The sequence below is a fragment of the Eurosta solidaginis genome, chromosome 5, assembly GCF_040869045.1.
Source record: "Eurosta solidaginis isolate ZX-2024a chromosome 5, ASM4086904v1, whole genome shotgun sequence".
In the NCBI taxonomy this organism is placed as follows: Eukaryota; Metazoa; Arthropoda; class Insecta; order Diptera; family Tephritidae; genus Eurosta; species Eurosta solidaginis.
The window spans coordinates 26,694,789-26,711,002 of NC_090323.1; the positions used below are offsets into that span (position 1 = coordinate 26,694,789).

Here is a 16,214-nt window from a genome sequence, read left to right on the forward strand (position 1 = left end):
TGTCCTGATGACTGGGCTTTTTGACTCCCTTGACCCTGGAGCCGGCCCCCACACCCCTGGAGCCCCCAGCAGCCAAACCGCCAGACGCTTAACGCCGAGTGGCAGCCGTGCTGGTGGCTACGAGATGGGCGGCAGCCGCCCCAAGGGCCTCCCGGTCGGTGGCCCCTCCCCGAGAGGTACCGGCCTTTGGAATACCCTGGCTGGATTTTCCCTCAGCTCTTTCCTGCCTAGATTGGCCCTTGGCCCTATAGCCGACCCCCCCCCCCCCCCTCTCCCTGAGGCCCCCAGCAGTTGACCCACCAGACGCTTGTCGCTGGGTGGAGGGTTTGCTGGTGGGGCCCAAGGGAGGGGCGGTAGTCGCACTGATGGCCTCCCGGTCAGTACCCCCTCCATGAGAGGTACTGGCCATCGGACTGCTCGAACCGGATAAACTCTCGGCCCTTTTCTGCCTATCTGCCGCTGCAGCAGCGAACCTCTGAAGAGTTCTCTCAGCTAATTTGAGGCCCGGCTGAGCCGTAGCCTTTGCGGAGCAAGCTGCTACCGACTTCCTATTTTTTGGAGAGTCGCCCTCCTTACCAATTCTTAAAAATTTTTCCTCTATACTTAACATCCCACGAGTAGCGGAGAAGGGGAAAGGTCCAGCCGGACAGAGATCCGCGATGTCCGGGTAAGGCTTAATAGCATCGAAGGTCGCCCGGTATTCGATGCACTCCGTTAACGACTGGGCTATTTATGGGCCCCCAGCCAGGCTGATCCTCGGCACGGGTCATATAACACCTTGATCCAGCCCATTAAGGAGAAGGGGAGAGAAAAAGGAAAAGGGAGAAGAAGGGAAGATAGGGTTGAGGGGAGTGGGAAGAAAGGTCGCCGCTCGAATTAGCCGCCGAAGCGTTACCAGGTGCCACCACGAGGAGGCTCCGCCCCTACATGAGGGAGGGAGGGTGTAAAAACACCTACGAGTCGACGGTTTGGGGTGACGCCGGTGAGTGCAAGGCGCAAACACCCCCATGAAAGGCACCCAAAATATGATATGAGTACTCCGACATTACGAAATAACAAGACGAATTCAGTACCAGGTGTTATTATTATTATTATTATTACGGCCAAAAAAGCCTAATTCATTGTATAGTACAATTTACAAAATTCATAATTGTTTCTTAAAACTATTTCATTAAAAAGAAATGAGTAAATTTATTGTTTAACTAGTATTAAATATTTAAATTTTTACAATATAGAAATAGTTTTTCTTTAAACTTAACGTTTTCACAGTCTTTTATCTCTGCTGGTAGTTCATTATACATTTTATAGCCTACGTATTCTAAGGTCTTTTTTGCGAGCTCGGTTCTTACTTTGGGCAGTCTTAAATTTCTGCTACTCCTAGTTCCATAGTTATGGATCTCATAATTGTACTGTATCCTATCACTCAGATAATTTGGTAACATTCCCTGTGTTATGTAATGTATAAACTTCAAAGAGTAATAACAGATTAATTGCTTAATACTAAGCCAATTTAACATAGGAAGCATAATACTTTTTGATGTTCTATAAGAGCATTGCTTTGTTTTGCTGTATTTGGAGCTTATTAATTAACGTATCATTTGTTACTAGTAGTATTGATGGGCAGTAAATAAAATGTGGTTCTACAATTGATCTATATACTAATATTTTATGATGTTGGCTAATATGCTTACATGTTCGATACATAAATCTTTTCTGTGCAATTTTCTTCTCTAAATGATTCATGTGTTCTGTGAAACTTAGTTTCTCATCAATTATTACACCTAGGTACTTCATTTGACCTACTCTTTCAATTGCATTGGTTTTTATTTTCAGACTATACTGGATTAAGTTATTGTGGTTCTTGTTAAATATCATATACTTAGCTTTATCAATATTAAGTTTTAGCTTTCTACTGCATAGCCACTTAAATAAATTATTTAAGTCTTCTTGTATTTTCATGACAGCGCAATCTACATTTTTGTCACTAATGCTAACTAATGCATCATCCGCAAAAAGACTTATTTTACAATTTCTCAAGCAAGTTTTTATATCATTGATGTAAATTATAAACAATATCGGAGCAAGTACTGAGCCTTGTGGCAGCCCAATGTTAACATCAACAACCGATGAAACTGCGTCTCCAATTACCGTCCTCTGCTTTCTGTTACTGAGGTAACTACGAAACCATTCCAAAGCTTTTCCCTTGATCCCAATTTTATCCATTAACTTCAGCAATTCATTTCGATCGATTGTTTCAAACGCCCTCTTTAAGTCTAAGAAGCAAGATACTACTACCTTTTTATCAGCAACAGCCTCTTTCCACTCTGCAATTACCATATTCAATGCTGTTTCGTAGGAGTGGCCTTTCCTGAAGCCTGATTGCTCTGGTATGATTATATTATGATCGTCTAGGTATGCTACTAGTTGCTTTTTCACCACTGTTTCCATAATTTTTTCATCAATAGGTAGGGTATTAATCGGACGCAGCTCGTCAGGTTTCATTGTATTTTTTACTTTTGCCACTGGTATTATTGTGGATATCTTCCAACAGCTGGGAACAATGCCACTATCAAACGATTCGTTTATAATGTCCTTATATAAGTGTGCAATGTACACCATAAAGTCCTTGATAACACCCTCTGACAATAGGTTTTTACCGCCATATTTGTTTTTAAATGATTTTGTTATGTTCATTATATCTTCTAACTCGATACTGGTGAGCTCAAATGTTGCTACCGAGTTGGTTGTTTCACTTTCATCGACAAGTTCAATTGTTTCAATACTATCATTGATTTGAATTATGCTCTGAACAAAGTAACACTTCAAGACATTGGCTATATCGTTGCTATTTTCTAGACATTCACCGTTAAATACTATTTTTTTAATATACTCTTTATTATCTGCAAGTTCCACAGCATCTTTCAAACATTTCCACATTCCCAACAGCTGATTGCTTCTTCTTGATTATTTTCCATACAGCGCCTTGTACTACAACATGTCAGTTAATCAGAATCAATGAAAATTTTCTTTTGGCTTGACATTCTTCTACACAGAGAATTGGTTGAATTCGCTTTGCCACCACTTGGTATGGATTCGCCTTGCGTTCGCGTTGTGAGGCAAAGTATTGTTGCATAAAACCATGAAATGTAATGTCAAAACGTATAAGCATACGGTTGTATTTCAATGAACGAAAATGCTTTAAAAACGCATGAAATTGTTAAAAGAAAGTTGAAAAAATTGATTTTAATATAATGGAAAGGTTCTTTTAATAACAACAAATACACGTTATTATTCTATATATACATCAATTGGGAAGGATTGCCTCATTTTAAAATTTAAGTTAAATAATCTTAAAGTTTTTTTTTTGAAACTGAGTCGAGCACTGTGCGTGTGAATGTGTGACTTTTCAGCGATCAGCTGTTAGTTGCACTACTTGGTAATATTTACAATGGTAGTTGTGCACAGAAAAAAATTTTGTGTACAAAAGGCATTCTCACGCATTTAATTTTGATCACACGCCATTGGTGGGCCGGTCAGGGTAATTTTTTATAAGTGCAGCCGAATTCCGCCAACGCAGAAAAGTGTTCTGCGCAAAAGTACTATGGATCCCACCCCGGCGTAATTTTTCGTGTTTTCGTTAATATCTTTTGGACGACTTAAAATTTTTATTTTCCGTATTAGCAGTCGACCCCTGTTCTAGACTTCGTTTAAATCAGGACACTGACTAACTAAAATATTTACTTAAAGACAATGCATCCTGTTATAGAGCTAACTGTAGAAGAAATCTCATATTATGGATAACTTCAAGACGTGGAACATTTACGTAATGTCGTGAAAAGTATACTTATACCACGTGTTGTTGGCACAGACGGGCATACGCAAGTAGGCAACTACATCAGTGAAAGTTTTCATCAGATGGGATGGTCTGTTGAGTATGATACATTTTGTGCGACAGTGCCTATTTTGGGCCCAGTAAGTTTTCATAACATAATTGCAAAACTCAATCCAAACGCGGAACGTTTTCTAGTACCAGCGTGCCACTATGATGGCAAATATTTTGCAGATTTTAAATTTCTAGGCGCTACAGGCTCCGCAGTACCATGTGCTATGCTGCTTAATATGGCGCACGTTTTACGTGCAGCGCTTGCACCATTTCGTAACACAAAGCTAAGTTTAATGTTTATTTTCTTTGATGGTGAAGAGTCTACAGAGGGGGTCGGTGGCCCCGCCTATTCCCTTTATGGGTTTCGTCATTTAGCTAACCTTTGGAAAGCGGATGGTACTTTAAATAGTTTAGATATATTAGTAACATTGGATAATATTGGTTTAGGCGATACGACATTTCATAGTTTATTTGCAAATACTGAAGCATGGTTTTCACGTCTCATAGCGTTGGAAGAGCGTTGGTCAAATGCCAAGCCTCGCATTAATCCAAAACGCTACTTTAAAACTAATCCCATTTCTCATATTTTAGAGGGTGGTCATATACCATTCCTAGAACAGAACGTACCAATATTGCATCTATCACCACCGTATCTCCCAAGAGTATGGCATACTAAAGACGATGAAGGGTCAATAATTCGTTACGTTGCTAAGAATCAAATATCGCGTATAATACGTTTATTTACAATGGAATACCTGCTCAGCGGTTTAAAGCAATCAATGCATAATACACAGAACTAACAGCAAAAGTGTATAAAATTAATTTATTTATTTACAACAGCTTAATTAAGCCAGCTAATACCTACTTACAATGTATCATATATATTATTTCTAATTGCTGTTTTTATGTACGGGTCCCTTTTTCGCTCTTATTTGGAAACCAAATCTATAAATAAAGTTATGGTTGTAAAGATGGACATTCGGGCTATTGGCGAGTTTTGGGCATTATTAATCGTAGAGCTTTTGTTTAGCTATATTTTATTAAAATAATTTGTTAAAAATAAACGATTGTGAGCACACAAAGAAATCTTTTTGTACTATGGCACTATTGTGAATATTTGATTAAACACTGCATTACCGGAGGCATTGTTGATAAGTACAAGTGTGTTGACTTCTTTCTGACAGGCACTCGCTTAAGTTAGCATAACGGGTAAATGTGAGTTGCCATTGTTGTTTCGGTTGAAAACGGTCATTGTTTACTATATAGTTTGGCAGCTTAAATTGAGGTTATGTTGCGAATAGAGTGGAAGGCAGTGAAATAAGCAGTCGAATGACATATAATGAAGGAATGGTGTTCGGATTTTTTTTCAAAGTAAAAAAAAATTATAAAAGCTTTAATATAAATAAAAATATTGTTTTAAAAACGCCTTATATACCCTGCAAAAATCGTGTGACCAAAAACGCACACAGCCACACGAATTTTTGACAGGGGTGACGATTTGGAATGAAAAATTGTGCAAATGAAATAGCATGCTGACAAATTTTGCTTTCCCACAATATATCGTGCTCTCTCGCACCTATTATTTTCTTAGGGATAGCAAAATACGTCATTTTTGCGTGCAAAAAATCCGCCATTTCTAATTCTGCAGAAAAGTGGAAAATTTTTTCAATTTGTGTGATTTACATTTTGCAGAAATTAATATACGGATTCTTTAATATTTTTTGGTCTACTAAAGTGTGTTTTAGCAAAAAAAACTCATATCAATGTGTGCATGTTTATAAAGAAAGAAAGTGAAATATGTAATTGCATAGTATAAATAATCGTGAGCAATTTTAATGCAGAATAGTAAATTTTGATTTCCACATACATACAAGAAAAAAATTCTTATTACCATTAAGATTTATTATCCAAAATTGAAAAAAAAAGATTAGAAAATTCGGTGTAAAAAAACGGCAATGTGTGCAATAAAATATCCTCTCTTGTTGAGATACCCCTCCATGGTCTCCATTAATTATTGTGACGGAGGTGTGTTTGCAGCAGCAAAGTGAACCCAAACAGTGTAGGTCGTGGTGGTTGTTGTTCGTGATCCGCATCAACTGGACCAGGTGGGGCAATGACGCCACATCCAGTTATACCAAGGTATATACAACAACAGCAACCGGGTAATGCAAGGCCAAGATAGCAGCAGCAACAACCTCCCAAGGCTGGCTATCATCGTTGATTTATAAAAAAACAGTGTTGTGCATCTGTAATGTTTAAATATTTCCTCTGTTGAAACAGTTTCCACGATTCACTGTTCAACGAAAGCAGCAGCCAGCGTATGCCACCACCGAACAGCTGATAACAAAAACTTGTATGCACAGCAGTTTAAAGCCAAAATGGAAGTTGAGGAAATATCTGAAAATAAGGTAAATATATGTTTCGCGTTATTAACAAAATCGCCCTAAATTTTATGAATTAACAGATCGCTACGAACGACAAAGCACCCGAACGTGTGATCAAAGAAAGCACTACAGAAATTATTGCCGGCGGGGCCGTATTCTACAATCCAGTACAAGAATTTAATCGTGATTTAAGTATTTCAGTACTTAATGTATACACAAAGCGGTTGATAAGAGAGCGGGAAGCGGCGGCGCATAAAAATCCACAAAATACAAAGGAAAGCAAGCAATGCTAATGACAAGAAACCATACACGGCTGGTGGTGTAAAATACGACGGTGGACTGCGAATATTGGAAGCGCTTGCTGCAACAGGTTTACGTAGCATAAGTTATGGAAAAGAATCCATTAGCGTAAATATGCGACACAATGGAGTGGAACATTTAATTGTGCCAAGCGAAGGGGATGCAATGTTGGTTTGATATACGAATCAATAGCTAGTGATTTAACTGTAATAATCAATAATAAAATTCGCAATAGGACTCTCATGTACCTTTCAACTTCATATGAGAAGCGTTTCGATGTTATAGACCTAGATCCTTATGGTTGTCCGAATCGCTTTCTGGATGGCGCTATACAATCACTGACGAGTGGGGGTTCATTACTTGTAAATGCGAATGATATGGCTGTGCTGGCAGGCAATACGCCTGAAGCCTGCAATGCCAAATATAGTTCTGTGCCTTTGCGTATGAAATGCTGCCATGATATGGGATTGCGTATACTATTGCATTGCATTGAAACGCACTCTAATCGTTATGGAAAATATATTGAGCCACTTTTGAGCATTTCTGCCAATTTTTATATACCCGTATTTGTGCGTATGCATAGTAGTCAAGCGAAGTGTAAATATAGCATGAGGTTGGTATACAGCATTTTGGCCTTTTACCACAATCCATTACTTACCATATCTTTATATTATGAACACAGCAAACAATGAATGGTATTTCAATGCACTGGTTGTGATACCTATACGCTACAGCCTATGGGTATTGTAAAAAGCAAGATCTCAGATAAAGGCAATGCGGAAGTAAAATTCGGTATACCAACTGGACCAAATGTTAATACAAATTGTGCGTATTGCGGTGATAAACATCATGTAAGTTTCAACTATCCCACTTAAGTATTTAATCTCGAATAAATCAAATTATTTCCTTCTTACTTAATTGGTGCTTAACCGTTTAAACGGTTATGTCCGTTCAAAAAGGCGCGTCAGTCGCTTTTTCAGAGGGTTAACTGGCACCAATTGTTCACACCAAATTGTTTCTTATATTCCCAAATATAGATGGGCGGTCCACTTTGGTCGCATCCCATACATGATCCAACGTTTGTTGAAGAATTGCTACAAATCATAGAAGAAAAACCGCTAAGTGATTTGGACACACAACGTCGTTTAAAAGGTGTGTTATCGGCGGTATGCCTGAACTTGTATTGGGTACATGAGTTTTTATGTAAAAAATATTCATCATATCCAACATCAATACCTCGCATTCAATTGTGGACGCTGTGCGCACTATATTGGGTTCATGTAATATGGACAAGCATATTCTTGATTCCAGTGGCAAGGCCACAATTTCAAATGATGGGGCAACCATTAAGAAACTATTGGATAAAATAATAACACAACGTAGCGTGCTCAAGTGGTATAAGCTTATCTGGAAAAGATATTTCGTAACGAAAACCCTGGAAGATTACCGCGCCTTGTCTGCTGTGGTTCAACAAAATATAACTTGGATGTTTGTTGCTCTTTTTCAATTTTCCTGAATACAAATGTCTGGATTGGAAAAATTTCAAGCAAATAAAGCTTGACGTGCAAAAGTCAAGAAATTACTTGTCATGCAACGGTAAATGCTTATAAATGTATCATTAAAATTGCATGCTTGTTTATGATGAGCCATTCGAGTGAGCATGGAGATGGATGTTTTAAATACTGTAGAGTAAATTGGCTTAATATATAAGAATTTGAAATTTTTCCAAATCTTTGACTAAAAAGTAGCTACTCGCTTGTAGAACTTTACTACTTTACTTTTAAAAAGATAAATCACTTTAGCATGGGTAATATATACCTATTATTAAAAATTAATACAAACAATATCTTCAACATTTTTTTCTCGATTCACGAACACATTTAGAAAGGCTACAACGCCTGCTAAAGAGCCGGTATCTTGCCAACGCTTTAGCTTGGATTTAGAGGAGGATCTACAAACTTTGCTAGAAGCACGCGCAGCTCCTCGTGTAGCGAATGTGGATCAACACGAGAGTAACGTTGCTGTTAGCGGAAATGCAATGAACAAAATATTTGAAATGGAGGATGAAAATAAATCCAACAATGCAAACACTATAAAGAGGATTCCTTATAATAATAAACGTACGTCTGATGAAAGTTTTATGGCTTTGGAAAAAATGTGTGATAAAACAGCATCCGATCCTGACAGCACACTATTTAAGTACATACATAGCGAGAACAAGGATATGGTTAAAGAAGATGCTAAAAAGCGCAGCGCCGATGGAAATTCGGTAATAATGATTTCAGGATGATTGGCATATTGGAGCAAATAACTATTGCTTGGCTACTGACTGCAGCCGCCGCCTTGTGGTTTATCAGGTAATCATGAATACGCACATTTTAAATATTTAAAAATAAGCTGTATGAACTAATACCATTTGTCTCTGTGTAGATCCTATATGCAAGGTGGGAAGTATCGAAAGAGTACGACGGCGTTAGGGAAAGTTGTTCTTATTACTAGAGCAAATACCATCATATGAAAGGAGACAGCCGGGGAACTAGCTAAACGTGGAGCCACAATTTATATGGCGTGTCGTGACATGGAAAAATGTGAAAAGGTATCAACAAAAATAAACCAGATAATAATTGTTATACAATTTTTGGTAATTCTTTACTTTAGCTCACAACTGTCAAAAATATTGGGAGAAGGTTCAAAAGACGCGTTTTGATCCCTGGACCACGAATCCGAGAGTGGAAATTAAGAATTTAATTTCTGTCACAAGATATTTCAAAAAACCGCAAAATGGCCACGGAGCGCTCCGAAACCGGAGGTGGGATCCATAGTATTTTTGTGCAGAACAGCTTTCTGCATTGGGGGCCTTCGGCCGCGCTTATAAAAAATTACCCTGGGTGGGTCCAACACCGGTTTGGAGACCCAAACTATATCCGCGCAAAACACTTTTACCCACAGTTTTTCTTGTGGGTACCACAAAATCATCAAAATTACAATATCCACATGAAAATTTTTAATTTTGTTTGCAAATATCTCCGAAACGAAATAAAATTTCCAATTTCCGCTTTCAGATTCGTGATCCTGGGTCCAAAGCGCGTCTTTTGACACCTCTCCCGATATTTTTAGACGAGTTTTAGCAGTTGTGAGCTAAAGTAAAGAATTACCCAAATTTTTTATTATGATGTCATGGATGATGTCATACTGCCGACGTCGGAGTTAAAGCTGCTGCAAACCTTTGGGGTGTCTTTACCGTTAATACAACAACAACCTCAAATAAAGCCGTAACATCCGTGATCGTTGGACTTTTACGTAAAAATATGGGTTCGCATAATAACATATCGCTCATTTACTTCAATGGTGTCATAACTCCAAAAACACAATTTTCCAGGAGAGCCATTCAAAGATTTTAACTGCCATATGTTGCCCATATAAAGGCTTATTTTCATTGTGCTATAGTGGTAAAGTTTTAACTGATCACAAAGATTTTTTTATACAACATAGATTATGATATTGGGTACGTTTATATGTTATTAACTCAAAAGTCATGTTTTTTGAGTTATGACACTATTGAAATAAATGAGCTATATGTACGTGCTCCTACTACTTTGTTCGTGTTCGGCACGATGTGAACGTGTGATTGAAGGTAATTTTCCTTATCGTATTCTATCGGTGACTATTCGGCCCCTTAACGCATGACACATATCAGAACTTAACAAAAATATTCTTACCTTTTTCCTCTCCATTTTCTTAACTTTTTAAATGAATAGATTTCTTAACTCATGTAAGAAGGCCTTCAAATCAGGCATTTGCACTCCTTATCATATTAGACTAACAAAGTTGCTCTTGCCTCTGAAGAAAGAAGACTTGAGGCTCATGAGGCGAGTGTTTACGAGGACATTCCCTCCGGGGGTTTCATGCTTAGTGCATGCGTTCGTTTCTTGCGCGCGCGTAGCTAAGGCTCCGTTCCCTCGAGGAAGCATAGTTATCAGACTTAGAGGCAGGATTTTAGTTGTTACCTTGAAAACTTCTAGTATTTGCCAATCGGGCTTTTCCGTTTGGTCATCACACCGATTCTGGTAACATTGCGGACACATACACCCTATATGAAGTGCTTTGACCGGCCAGCTCAAGTAAACCGTTTACATTAAGGCTCGTCAAGAACTAATTAAAATTATGTAGAAAAGTAATTCATCTGAAATGAAATGTACAAATGAAGCTCATGTTCGGTTACACCCGAACTTAGACACCCTTACTTGTTCTACCTGTTTCAGAAGTTATTTTATTCATGACTTACATTATTGGGCGCTAAAGTAAAGAATTACCTTTATATTTTAATTGCCTGATTAAGAGAATGCGAGAGGTACACATGATCTACCAGCAGGAAAGGCGCGGATCCAAGCACGGGGCTGTAAAGTGTCGAAGATTATGTGTAGGTCTTACAACCTTAGACAAACAAAGTTACTTATATCATTAAAAAGGGAGGCCTGTAGACTCATGACTGGTATTCTGACTGGTCACTGCTTTCTGGCGTCACATGCCTTTAAATTAGGCTTGGTCAGTGCTAGCAGATTTTGTATGTCGGGGTTGATTCTGGATAGGTAAGAGTTTAACCTGTTACAGTATCCAGAACGAAGTTGAGCTAGAGTGACTCGCTTTTCTCTGGGGAGTATGTGTTCCTCTTCCGCGAGGTTTGGATACTTTTCTTTGAGTACTGGATTCACCGGGCAATTCATAGCATAAAGGTCCGACGCTTGTTTATGGAGTTCACCAAGGACCTGCTTGTGTTTTTTCGCTGCATACGGCTGGGTTCTCAGGAGCCGTATTTCCTCAAAATGCTTACGGATATGGCTCCTTAGGCCCCTAGGCGGTGCTGGTTGACCAATCAGATGCCTGTTGGGATGCTCAGGTTTCTGGGTACAGGAACTGTTTGGTCAGCATCTCATTTCTCTCCCTGACGGGGAGTATTCTCGCCTCATTATGCAGATGGTGTTCTACGGACATAAGAAGACAGCCCATGGCAATTCTGAGTGCAGTATTTTGGCAGGCCTGTAGCTTCTTCCAGTGGCTTGGCGACCATATGGGTGACGCATAGCACTTAATCGGCTGGCTAATTGCTTTGTGTGAAGTCATGAGCGTTTCTTTATCCTTTCCCCAGGTACTGCCAGCGAGGGATTTGAGGATTTTGGTACGGCTCTGAATTCTCGGAACAAATTGCGGCTGCGTGCTCACCAAAATGTAGGTCCTGATGAAAGTCACACCCAAAATTTTAAGGTGTAAGACAGTCGGTAGGGTAATCATATGGTCGACATTTGGCGCGGCCATGTTTTAAATAAGATCACCGATGATTTGGTTGGTTACAATATCAGGTTTCGCGAGGCGACAAAAATGGAGAGATTGGGGAGATAGCTGTTTATTTTATTACAAAGCTCATCGGTGTAGGAAACAATAGCATAGGCGTAGAAGCAATAGTGACTCCTGGTGGTAAAGGTAGCTATTGATATGTAGAAGTTAAGCAGAAGTTTGAATATGAGTTTTTTTAAGTTATTGCAAAAAAAGCGTTGAGGATTTTTATTATCTTACCAGGTACCTTCGTACATGTTTCTAAGAATGAAGAATAAAGCCAATTCAAACTCAATTTTGACCAGGACAAAGCCGCTGAGACTTCGCTATACTTTAACATACAATACAATACCCCATTTTAGCACAACTATCATTTTTTGATTTTATTAAATTTTAATAAATGTTTCTTCCTCTACAGTTCCATTTCGGTATTGGATGGTAAATATGGCTTTCGCATTTTCTCCATCAATAATTGTGACGAGGTGGAACAAATCTATGCGCGTAAATCGCAACATATTATCTTGGTCGAGCGTTTCTTCAATAGCTCTCTACTGGTGATGGAACAGCAGAGAAACCTAACTGTTTACAAATGTTACACTTCAAAAAGAATCAAAATATCTGTCATTGCGTCTACGGCTCAATTCCCCACAGTATATGAATGAATCGAACGCACCTAATTGTCTGCCTAACTGATAGTATACATATTCATCAAATCGAAAATATTGAACCAAACGAACTGGGTCTGAATACTGAAACAGTACACATATTCAAAATCGATGAGAACGCTGTGATGATGGTATAGGGTGAGTTGTTGAATAACATACGAAAACCACTTTAACCCATCTATATATTTGCATTACAGCTAAAGCTTTACAAACAGCAAAAATTGCTTGCGCCAAGCAATTGGAAAAGGCAGTGAAGCATTCATCACACTGTACGGATGGTGCAAAGTTAGAATCTGCTGTTGTAACTGCTGCCACCGACACAACGGTCATTCTACTTCGCCGAGTAGCGGCTCGTCCGACTATCTATCGAAGACAGTATAATCATATCTTTTGCCAACACAGGTTAGCGATGTGCTTGCACAGGAAAAGATTTCAATTGGAAAACGAAACCCAATTAAGCGAGTTTATGTTATTATTAAAGTACGTACTTCTTTTTTATATGAACTGTATTAATTTAAGTTACAATTTCATGTACATATACAATAAAGTATGTCGTGTTACGATTGCTGTTGGAATTAGATTTGAAACCAATCAATATTTCTGCTAAGGGTTGCAGAATTATTGCTGGAATGATTAGATTTAGAACAATAATAAGTCTTACTCAATTACTAGTCCTACATTTTTAAATTCATATTTTTTTTTACTTTATTACTTTCAAATTCAATTACGACAGCAATCGGTTTCCACGACACCTTTGAATATTCTTGATCAGAAAAAAAAGTGTAAATCTAATCTGAATTTCTAATTAGCTTTAAGTTTTAGATTTAAATTGATTCAAATAATTATAGTTTTTTCTAAAGCTTAAAATTATTTTCTGTTCGCTTGGAAAAGATTTCAATTGGAAAACGAAAACCAATTAGGCGAGTTTATTTATTATTAAAATACTTACTTTTCTTTATTTGAACTGTATTAATTTAAGTTACAATTTCATGTACATATATAATAAAGTATGTCGTGTTACGATTGCTGTTGTAATTAGATTTGAAACCAATCAATATTTCTGCTAAGGGTTGCAGAATTATTGCTGGAATGATTAGATTTAGAACAATAATAAGTCTTACTCAATTACTAGTCCTACATTTTTAAATTCATATTTTTTTTTACTTTATTACTTTCAAATTCAATTACGACAGCAATCGGTTTCCACGACACCTTTGAATATTCTTGATCAGAAAAAAAAGTGTAAATCTAATCTGAATTTCTAATTAGCTTTAAGTTTTAGATTTAAATTGATTCAAATAATTATAGTTTTTTCTAAAGCTTAAAATTATTTTCTGTTCGCTTGGAAAAGATTTCAATTGGAAAACGAAAACCAATTAGGCGAGTTTATTTATTATTAAAATACTTACTTTTCTTTATTTGAACTGTATTAATTTAAGTTACAATTTCATGTACATATATAATAAAGTATGTCGTGTTACGATTGCTGTTGTAATTAGATTTGAAACCAATCAATATTTCTGCTAAGGGTTGCAGAATTATTGCTGGAATGATAAGATTTAGAACAATAATAAGTCTTACTCAATTACCAGTCCTACATTTTTAAATTCATATTTTACTTTACTTTATTACTTTCAAATTCAATTACGACAGCAATCGGTTTCCACGACACCTTTGAATATTCTTGATCAGAAAAAAAAAGAGTAAATCTAATCTGAATTTCTAATTAGCTTTAAGTTGTAGATTTAAATTGATTCAAATAATTGGAGTTTTTTCTAAAGCTTAAAATTATTTTCTGTTCGCTTGGAAAAGATTTCAATTGGAAAACGAAAACCAATTAAGCGAGTTTATTTATTATTAAAATACTTACTTTTCTTTATTTGAACTGTATTAATTTAAGTTACAATTTCATGTACATATAAATAAATAAAGTATGTCGTGGTACGATTGCTGTTGGAATTAGATTTGAAACCAATCAATACTTCTGCTAAGCGTTGCAGAATTATTGCTGGAATGGTTAGATTTAGAACAATAATAAGTCTGACTCAATTACTAGTCGTACATTTTTAAGTTCACCAATTACGACAGCAATCTGATTCCACGACACCTTGAATATTCTTGATCAGAAAAAAAAAAGAGTAAACCTAATCTGAATTTCTACTAAGCTTTAAGTTGTAGATTATTCAAATAATTGGAGTTTTTTCTAAAGCTTAAAATTATTTTCTGCTCCCTTAGAAAAGATTTCAATTAAGCGAGTTTATTTATTATTAAAGTACTTACTTCTTTTTTATATGAACTGTATTAATATAAGTTCCAATTTCATGTACATATAATAAAAATAATAAATATTGAAAATTCAATTTTTTTGGTTCATATTTTAATCATATGGCTGCTCCAGGTAAAGTAAATCTGCAGGTAAAATTCACGTTATATGGCGGTTATATAAATGGTAAAACCGCAGTAAAATTGATTGTCAAATGGCTCGAAAATGTAGAGTGAAATGACGGAAAAATGACCGCCATTTGACGAGCATTGTGACGTGTGTGAACAGCACAGTACTATGCTCACATCCTATAGGTGGGAGCGGAATGCATGATCACATTAATAGGAACGAAACGGAAAATTTGGTCACAAAACCTAATCGCCCCATGCAAAAATGACTATGAATATAACCGCTGCAGAAAGTCACAATGACCGTAAAATGACTAGTAAAATGACGTGGAGCGTTTTTGCAGGGTATGTAGGATCTTGGTATTTATTTAATAATTCATAACGCGTTAGCACAACGCAATAGTCAAAATCCAACTGGTTTTTGACATTGCAGTAAATTCTAATTAGACATTGCTGTAAATTCTTGTTGGAGTAAATACGGAACATCAGGTGATGTCTTGTACATTATTGAGAACAATAATATAATAGCTTAATTCATATGAGTGAAAGAGATAGCATTATTATGCTATATTAAAATGTAGTTGGAATAATAATGTAAAGTAAAATATAAGATGACTTAACCTTTAGTTATACCCATTAGGTATTAATTCTAAAATGAACACTAAGAAACTATTATAGCTATTTATGTAAATTCGTAATATGTGGTTGCCGCCACATATATTCTATATATACATAAATTCGTAAGGATTATCTCACTTTGAAATTTGAGCTAAATAATCTAAATTTTTTTTTGAAACTGAGTCGAGAACTGTGCGTGTGAATGTGTGAATTTTAACCGACCAGCTTTTAGTTGCGCTACTAGGTAAGATTTACAATGATTAGGGTTGTGTGCAGGGACTAAAGCTGGAGACATTGGTGCTTTATCGGTAACCGTATCGGTAATCATATAACAGCTGATTCCACCAACCTTATGAGAATCAATGCAATCGATTATTGGTGCCGCTAAGGTCGTAACCGTATCGTAGCCAACCAATTGGGTTTTGGTTTACCGTCGTAACGATAAACAGCTGATTACGTTAGGGATACGGATACAGCGATACGACATACGGCACCAATGACAGGCTTAAAGCCGGAGTCATTGGTGCCGTATGTCGTATCGCTGTATCAGTATCCCTAACGTAATCAGCTGTTTATCGTTACGACGGTAAACCAAACCCCAATTGGTTGGCTACGATACGGTTACGACCTTAGCGGCACCAA

General features: G+C 37.1%; 2 protein-coding genes across 19 annotated transcripts; both read left to right on the plus strand.

Annotated features, from left to right (window-relative positions):
* The first annotated feature begins 3,735 nt into the window (after positions 1-3,735).
* On the plus strand, positions 3,736-4,746 carry LOC137254014 (glutaminyl-peptide cyclotransferase-like). Its single transcript, XM_067791671.1, has one exon. It carries the CDS (start codon positions 3,916-3,918, stop codon positions 4,681-4,683), a length of 768 nt encoding a protein of 255 aa, XP_067647772.1. The 5' UTR covers positions 3,736-3,915; the 3' UTR covers positions 4,684-4,746.
* Positions 4,747-5,231: 485 nt separating this feature from the next.
* LOC137253577 (tRNA (guanine(26)-N(2))-dimethyltransferase-like) lies at positions 5,232-14,907 on the plus strand. Of its 18 annotated transcripts, none has more exons than XM_067790768.1 (11): positions 5,232-5,254; positions 5,619-6,291; positions 6,348-6,734; positions 6,803-7,180; positions 7,250-7,418; positions 7,605-8,055; positions 8,452-8,924; positions 8,998-9,163; positions 9,226-10,201; positions 12,317-12,701; positions 12,761-14,898. In XM_067790768.1, the coding sequence occupies exons 6-7, from the start codon at positions 7,853-7,855 to the stop codon at positions 8,855-8,857; spliced, it is 609 nt and encodes a 202-aa protein (XP_067646869.1). In that variant the 5' UTR covers positions 5,232-5,254; positions 5,619-6,291; positions 6,348-6,734; positions 6,803-7,180; positions 7,250-7,418; positions 7,605-7,852; the 3' UTR covers positions 8,858-8,924; positions 8,998-9,163; positions 9,226-10,201; positions 12,317-12,701; positions 12,761-14,898. The 18 variants fall into 18 exon arrangements, with proteins under 18 accessions (XP_067646869.1, XP_067646885.1, XP_067646884.1 ...); XM_067790772.1 differs by lacking the exon at positions 5,232-5,254 and having other exon boundaries at positions 5,342-6,086; positions 6,164-6,291; XM_067790773.1 differs by lacking the exon at positions 5,232-5,254 and having other exon boundaries at positions 5,342-6,022; positions 6,164-6,291.
* Positions 14,908-16,214: the final 1,307 nt, after the last annotated feature.